Source organism: Alexandromys fortis, unplaced genomic scaffold (assembly GCF_014885135.2).
Source record: "Alexandromys fortis isolate MF-2015 unplaced genomic scaffold, M_Fortis_MF-2015_v1.1 scaffold_181, whole genome shotgun sequence".
NCBI classification, from domain to species: domain Eukaryota; kingdom Metazoa; phylum Chordata; class Mammalia; order Rodentia; family Cricetidae; genus Alexandromys; species Alexandromys fortis.
Window position 1 is genome coordinate 1298627 of NW_026068069.1, and position 8152 is coordinate 1306778.

General features: G+C 38.0%; 1 protein-coding gene across 1 annotated transcript in view; it reads right to left on the minus strand.

Moving 5' to 3' along the window:
* Window positions 1-233: 233 nt before the first annotated feature.
* Slc27a6 (solute carrier family 27 member 6) overlaps window positions 234-8152 on the minus strand; it is a 41289-nt gene continuing 33370 nt past the window's right edge. Inside the window, exons 7-10 of the mRNA XM_050120888.1 lie at window positions 6230-6428; window positions 4947-5044; window positions 4204-4334; window positions 234-1090 (exon numbers count right to left, since the gene is read on the minus strand). Of these exons, the coding sequence (XP_049976845.1) occupies window positions 914-1090; window positions 4204-4334; window positions 4947-5044; window positions 6230-6428 (605 nt within the window). The 3' untranslated portion in view covers window positions 234-913. The remainder of the gene's footprint in view (window positions 1091-4203; window positions 4335-4946; window positions 5045-6229; window positions 6429-8152) is intronic.

Below are 8152 nucleotides of genomic sequence, written 5' to 3' on the forward strand. Positions count from 1 at the left end.
CTGGCTATTTTCCAGAAGACCTGGGGTTCAGTTCCACCCACATGGCAGCTCACAACTATATAACTCCAATGCTGAGGAATCTGATGCCCTCTTCTAGGCTCTGTGGGCAGTGGGCACAAACATGGTGCACAGACATACATGCTGGCAAAACACCCCACACACACAAAATAATAAAAAGAAACACCCAAATCACGTATTATTAAAGATGATTTTTATTGAGTTACAAGATAGAGCCTATAAAAATAAGCTGAGTAAAAATTTTACTGTTCATCGGAAACTAGAATCTTCACATATTAGAACGTATTTTAAGTGGCTAAACTGTTAACTACTTATGTATTATTTAAAATCTTCACTATTAAGGCAAGTATTTAGTTATGCACTGAACCCTCAAATTAAAAAAAAAACAATCAGCTAAAGTTCATACCAGATAAAGCAAATTTAAGTCTTATTAAACTCAAGGAATATTTGCCAGTGAAGGAAACACAACTTCCCCATCTCTTCAGAGGAAATCACCACATTTCCTATAGTCTCAGAGTCATGTGCTAATACTATGCCCTGTTTGGTTTTACTTCCTAAATGTATCCAGGAAACACTGTACTTTGAACTGTGATCCCCTCCTGGGCCCATTCTATGCAGTAAGCCACTTTCTGGAGATGCTGGGCAGCAGCTGTGAGCAGCATCTCATCTTGGCCGCATGACCATGGACGGGCTGAACATCACATCCCTCCTGGCTCACAGTGCTGAGAAGGATGGGCCTTGAAAGCGTAGGTATAGCAAATGCATTCTTCATGTACAATCTTTCCAGTTATGGTGGACTTATGGAAGGAACCCTCCCCGACTGTCAGTCAAGGAGCTCAATTGTCCTTCTTCTTCTTTCCCAGGAAGGCATCAAAGTCCCATAAAAAAAACGGTTTCAAAGTTTAAGCTCCTCTAACATTATCTGATTATAAATTTCTTCGGTCAATGGAACGTAAGCTTTATTCAAGTTATCCATAAAGTAAAGTGGGTCGGAAATCTTCAGTGGATGAAATCCTTCTTCCACCAATTGTATCTTCTGTAGCTTGAATGTCCCTGTTGTTGCCATTTTCTCCTAGGAAACAATTACAGATTTGAGTGGAACAAGTTATTAGTATGGTATGCACAGTAGCTGCTACTTATGAGTACAGTGTTTAATAATGTGGGCCATATCTCCTTATCATATTTTATATCTTTACATTTAGTACTAATTTAGCATTAGAAATAGAAAACTTTAATTCATCTGTAAACTTTATTGAAATACTAGCTTACTGAATGCGTAATAATTATTATAAACAAAGCATGTTTGAAAAATATAGACATACCTTAACTCATGACAATACTAATACAATATTATAAATATACAATGTTGTTATAAGAAAGTTATAAAAGACAAAATTTATGACACACGTTTTTTCAGGAGGTTCTAGTAATTTGTGTCTCTGGAGTAAAATGAAAGGATGGAGTTAGTTTTATTCAGCTATACTGAGTGCTGTTGTGGGCAAAACTACCCTGTTAGGAATGTGGCTTAAATTTTTCACAAAGAAGTTGCTTTATTCATATGGTCAAAAGTAAGTTTTAGTTTTGTATTTTCTCAGATTACTTATTCTATAATTAATTTGTTAAATATATTTTCTGAGACAGGGTCTCACTATATAGCTTTCCTAGTCTTGAACTCACTATGTAAAACAGGTTGGCCTCAAACTCAAAGAGATCCACTTGCGTCTGTGGAGTTCTAGGATTAACATGGGTGCCACCAAGTCCTGCTGCATAAATATTGTAAGATCTGTATAGGAAGCTTTAAATGATATGCTTTCTGTTAATTGTAGCAAATGAAATAATAATCATTACTGTAATAGTGAATGTTCTGTTTGGAAAATTAATGATATTAAAAGATTTTCTAAATGCTTGTGATGCTGAACTAGTCTAAAATAGTTCAATGATAAAATGTGGCTTCTGCTTGTGTGAGTAAATTTTAAGCTATGGTAGGAATAAAGGCTAAAATATTACTTTCTAAACCTGTGTTCTGTTTTGTGAAGATATATTTCTTGTGGGATAACAGAGGGGATAAAACGAAGAGTGGGAGCAGCTATAAAAGGCCAAGGTAGCAATATTGGCTGCTTCCATCCATTGGAAGCTTCCATGGCATCTTCTAGTACCATAAAAGTTAATCCTCAGAGAGGAACGTTTCAGGCCACGTAAAGCTCAGATCCTCTGGCCACTGTGTCTTAATTCATAAGGACTTATATCTTAGTGGTAACCAAAGGTTCTCTAAACCGGATTTAAGAACTTCTCAATAACAAGAAAATCATGCTTTGTACTAGCAATGTATCCAACTACCCGAGAGAATACAGCTAGCTAATGGGGTCATGGATCTTGGAGGAGACCCTACAATCTCCATATTACTAAACCAGTGTAATTGCTAACTGTATTCTAAATATTTAGTCATACCCAAAGATAACAAACATTTTTTGCAAAACAAAGTTTCTCAACAAAGAAAACTTTTTTTTAAAAGAAATGAAGACTCTACAGAAAACTACAACTTCAACTGACATACCTACAATGCAACTCCTGCACCTAAGGTTCAGAGAATATTTTCAAAAGAGGGGACAGAAGATTGAAAGAGCCAGAAGAACAGAATGTCTGCTGTGAGATTCATTTCCTAGAAATGCCAGGAAAGTTAAACTTACGACATCTCAACAACATGGCTGCCTAAGCAAGACTTGAACGTGGATGATACCAGCAGACATGCTAACACAGAAGAAGAAATCTCACAGGGTCTTCAACCTAGACTAAGAACTAGAGACAACTACAGAATGCGGGGAGTGGGATGAAATCATATTCCTCAAGGAAGAACCCCCCCAAATTGATGAACCCAACACCAAATGGTCAGCCCTGAAATAATGCATATACAAGTAAAACATTATATGGACTGAGCATCCTGTATTTATTATATTTAGAAATATATATTAGGGATTTATATATACATAACATATATAAAGAGGGTATATAGAAGCTATACAAAAGATGATATATAGGAAACACATGCACATGACATGTAAGTACACAAGTAATATGGGAAAATTGGTAGTAAACTTGGATTGGTAGTGCCACATGTGCCTGTGTTAATGTGAGTAAAATATATACAGGATATATATATATATATAATAGGCAAATTAAATATAAATAAATTTAGATGATGTGCACCTTGGATAAGAAGTGTTTTGGCTATGAGTGTTGATTTACAAATGCTATAAAAATGAATGCAATTTCTGTTTCACTTATTACTTGATAGTAACATAACAAATATATTCTGTAAAAGTCTGTGTGTTATAATGCTAAAATGGAAAACTACTAAGTTTGGGAAATTGCATTTGAGCCACAGCATTAACTGAGAAACTGAGCAGGTAAAGTTATCAGTAGCTGAGTAAGTTATTTGCAAGCCACTCCTTACTTGCAATCCAACAAAAAAAAGAGCCTTTATCCAACATAGATGAGCTCAGGATTTCCCACAATGCAAGAGGGAGAGGACCTAACCTAAGGACTGTACAAAGAGGGTGGGAGGAAACTTGCTTAAAGATAAATTGCTCCAGGTTCTGTATACATCCTGCAACCACTTTGATGTTGACCTGGCCAAACCTAATTTTAGGCAAATAGCTTCAACTATCTTCAGAAGATATGTGCAAGGCACAGTTTTGGTTTGCCACCCTCACTGAGAGCATCACTTGGTCCAGAGGTCTTTGCTGAAGAGAACAACTCTACAGAAAGGACAAAGACAAACCCTGCACTTCATCTTGCTTCCTTCTCCCACAACTCCAAGTACAGCATCAAAGAGCATCAGAAATGTGTCTTTCTGGTTTTTATTCTTAAAATTTACTAATATAGGGGCTGAAGAGATGGCTCAGTGGTTAAGAGCACTGTTTGTTCTTCCAAAGGTCCTGAGTTCAATTCCCAGCAACCACATGGTGGCTCACAGCAATCTGTAGTGAGATCTGGTGCCCTCTTCTGGCCTGCAGGCATACATGCAGATAGAATACTGAGAATACTGTATAATAAATAAATAAAAAAATTTACTAATATAAATAAAATTCACACATTATCTAAAGGATACAGCAGCATTTTGCTACTGACCCACCTCTTGGTTCTTGTTCTTACATTTAACAATAAAGTTTGAAGCTATAAAATTACCTGAATTCTTAAAAACCGTGGGCAGGCATAAGCCGGTAGAGATGTTACAACTTGGTCGTACATTTTCTCTAAGTCCAAAGACTTGTTTGGTTTTAGAATAATAGAAGCCATCCCTGCTTTTCCTTCGTAACCTGGGGGAAGGGTTGGAATAAAATCAGTTTATTACTAGACACATTTTCAAGATCAGTCTTGTCACACACTCCTTGCTACAGAGACACTTGGTCTATTCCAGAGGTAACAATGTGGCAGGTGAGTCTGTGTCTTTCCCTGATGTATGATGTAATCACGAGAAATAACTGAACAATAGGGAAGACCACACTTTGTCCTTGATTGTACTTCAGAAATGAAACTGGTAAGATGGTAAATAAAATAAATTATGTATGCTTTGTATTCCATCACGACAAATATTAAGAATGAAAATATTTATGTAGAGGTAACTATAGCCCAGCAAAAACGTACATTTTAATCACTAATGGAAAAAAAAAGAAGAAATAAAGGGACTATTTGAAGTTAAGAAAACCTGACATGGGTATTTTGACTAAGGCCACCTTGCTCACCACCTGCTGTGCCATCTGCAGACCTCAGAGGACTGATGCATTTCTCCCGTCCTCGGCGACAGTTTCTGAATCTGTCCCTTCTTCCTCTGCTGCATCCCTGGCCTCCCCGCCACCCACAGCATTAGCAGGAAACACTAATGTCACTTGCATTAAAGGACACACTCAAAGTCGTCAACATCCACATACCCGGCACAGGCACACCATACACATTTGCTTCCTGGATGAAGTCCAGCCTCCCGATCATGTCAGCAACCTCTGTGGTCGCAACATTTTCTCCTTTCCACCTAAAAGACGGACAGATCTGAGTGAGAGTGTAAGTATTTGAAGAGCCGACTCCCGCTTGCAGTTTTTGTGACTTGAGTTTGTCTCTGTGAAGCACCTAGTGGCCAAAAATAACTAGTTGTCAAGCGAAAGCTATGCATGTCTTGTAAAGCATTTTGTTCAGGGTTCAATAACAGCAGCAGCTGTGGTTTGGTTAAAATAACTTAAAGTTTTATTGGTATAAATTGTTCAGTGTTAAATATTTTTAATAGAGTCATAAAATAAATCATGATGAGAAGGGTATGTTAGTACAAAATCACTACTTTGTACAACAGTAAAAATTAAGTTTAAAACTTTATCTTTGGTAGTAGGAATTGAAAGAAATACTACATCTACCTCAGTATCTTAACCCACTTCATTCTCTAGGTATTGACTCCTTCGATTCTGTTATTTTAATGAACACAATTTTATAAGATGAGAATTTGACATACTACTAATTTATTCTGTTTGTCTACTCATCAAGCACTTGTTAAATACTTACTCTATGCTCTTGACTAGTCTATTGAATAACATTGAATAACAAAGTAAAATAAACTTTTAGGTAGGCTAAGACAAGTTTTAGAAATTAGAAAATAAAACGTTAACGTGAGGGAGCAGTCTCAGTTTCAAAATACTTTTCATTACATCATAAATAATCTCAAGACTGGTGAGACAGCTCAATGAATGGAGACCCTTGTCTTCAAACCAGAGTTCAGTCCCATGAACAGACAAGGTGGGAGAAGAGAAACAACTCCCCAAAGCCACATGCATGTATGTCATGTACTCTCCCTCCCCAACACTAAATAGAGAAATAAGAGATAAGAAATGAATGAATGAATGGATTTATGGCTCTTCTGTTTAATCCTAACTGGCAACTTCACACAGTACTTGTTTTTAACGCTAATACTAGCTTCTCATGTCGCTTCTGCTTTTGTGTCCTACCTATTGGGTACAGACTACTAATTAGTTTTTAAAAACACTTATGGAGTTTAATATCAGGACTCATAATTCATTCTAGAAACGAATCCTAAGTGAAAATTTGAGCAGGGGAATCATCATGGAAATGAAAAGACCCTGTGTGTCTGAAATCACAGCAGCAGCGTCTCTGCTTTCCACAGAAGATGGGTTCACAGGCACAGGACCAGCTGGGCATCCAATGCCATTCCTACCTGAAAGTGTCTCCAATACGGTCCCAGAAATAAAGGAAGTTCTCGTGATCTTGGACCATGAGGTCTCCTGTATTGAAGTAAACATCTCCCTTCTTAAAAACATCAAAAAGCAGCTTGCTTTTTGTGTGCCTGTAAGAGCCAGCATAGCCAAAGAAAGGATTCTTCGTATTGACGCGAGAGATGAGAAGTCCGGGTTCTCCTGCGAGAGAAAGGGCCATTTTTGCAGCCATCTGATCCGACAGTTATCCTAGCAGACAGTGCACATGTACCTAGTTATAGCAGATGGGCCCAGCTCCTGTAGGCTCTTATTTCCCTTGGTGTTTGTTTCCATCCCACTTAATGGCATTTATTCTTGATGCCTACATCTAGACTATCTTTTCACAGCAGCTTTGCAAAAATCAATGGCAAGAATTGTATGCGAAGGAAATGTGAATTTAATTTTTTTTATTGGTTGACAGACTAAAGGTAATGTCTCTTGGAACTGCGCAGATTTTTAATGCAGGTAATACTAAGAACAAGTCACTCAATATTTCTAATAAGCTGATAATAGCAGTACATTTTAGGGACCACGCCTGCTCTGCAAATATAATTGCATTTAATTTGATTAGCGATTGTTTGAAACAATTAACAATTCTTATTTCATAGAAAAGCAAACAAACAAACAAACAAAAAAAACGATGTCTAGAGGAATGAAGCCAGCTGTCAAAACCAGAAAAAGAAGTGGATATAGAACTCACAATGAAGCCTTTGCAATTTTGGATGAAAGAATCTGTAATGGAGGCTGACCCAGTTAACATAGTAGCAGAGTGTTTCGTCCTCTGGGATGTTTTTCTGGAAACACTTGACAGGGAAATGGAGGGCATTAGAGAGATTCCCATCTCATGACACTTACTGGTGCCACTGATGCTTAGACACTTATCTGAAATCATTATTCTAGTCAAGCCCATTTAATCAAGGTTGTGCTTGACGGTCTGCAAGACAGGATTGCATTTAGAGTATAGGAAAGCGGCTTTCACAGCAGCCGCCTCCAAGGCCACTGTTTACCTCCTGGATTAGCTGCAGCGGTGGGATGAATATTCACAGGGCTCTCAGCAAGGGCTGCACTTTACCTCTCTGGACAAAGATGCGGGCTCTGCTCCCACAGAGCCCCACTGATTCTTTCTCATCCTTTCCATCCCCCACTAGCACCACCCCTATGACATCATCACCACAGTCCTCTGGCACACTATCCTAGCGTCACTGTTCATAGAGCACAGCCTATCTATCCACCCCATTCTCATCACAAACCTCTGAGAAAGGCCTTGGCTACATTTTATTTTTAACCAATGCAGAAAGGGAGGCAGACAAAGTAATCTGCCCAATGTCATACAGCCATAGAAGTCATACACATAGAAGTTGGGGTATGCATTTTAGGACTAGGTCCGCATTCCTCCAAAGCCTCATATATATTGTGTAGTCTGTCAAGCCACATTTAATATTTCAGAATTTAAAGAAACTCTTATCTTCCTCACAATTTGCATAATGAAGGCACAAGGCTGCAATACAAAATAAAATATGCAATAGCCCATCACGAGGATTCCAAAGTGGAGCTGGGCAGTAGTTCTAGAAATGCTGAAATTACATAAACATGATCCCAAGGTTCAAGTTTCAGTTTCAGATCTCATGGTGGTTATGAGCAAACATGTTACAAAAGACCTCAAGTTCTCTAAATCTTCCAAAGTTGATCTTTTTCTTTTGAACAGTGTCTGGAGTTGAATTACACCATCCTGAGTGAGGTAAGCCAGACCCAAAAAGAGGAACATGGGATGTTCTCACTCATATTTGGTTTCTAGCCATAAATAAAGGACATTGAGCCTATAATTCGGGTTCTTAGAGAAGCTAAATAAGAAGGAGAACCCAAAGAAAATCATATAGGCATCCTCC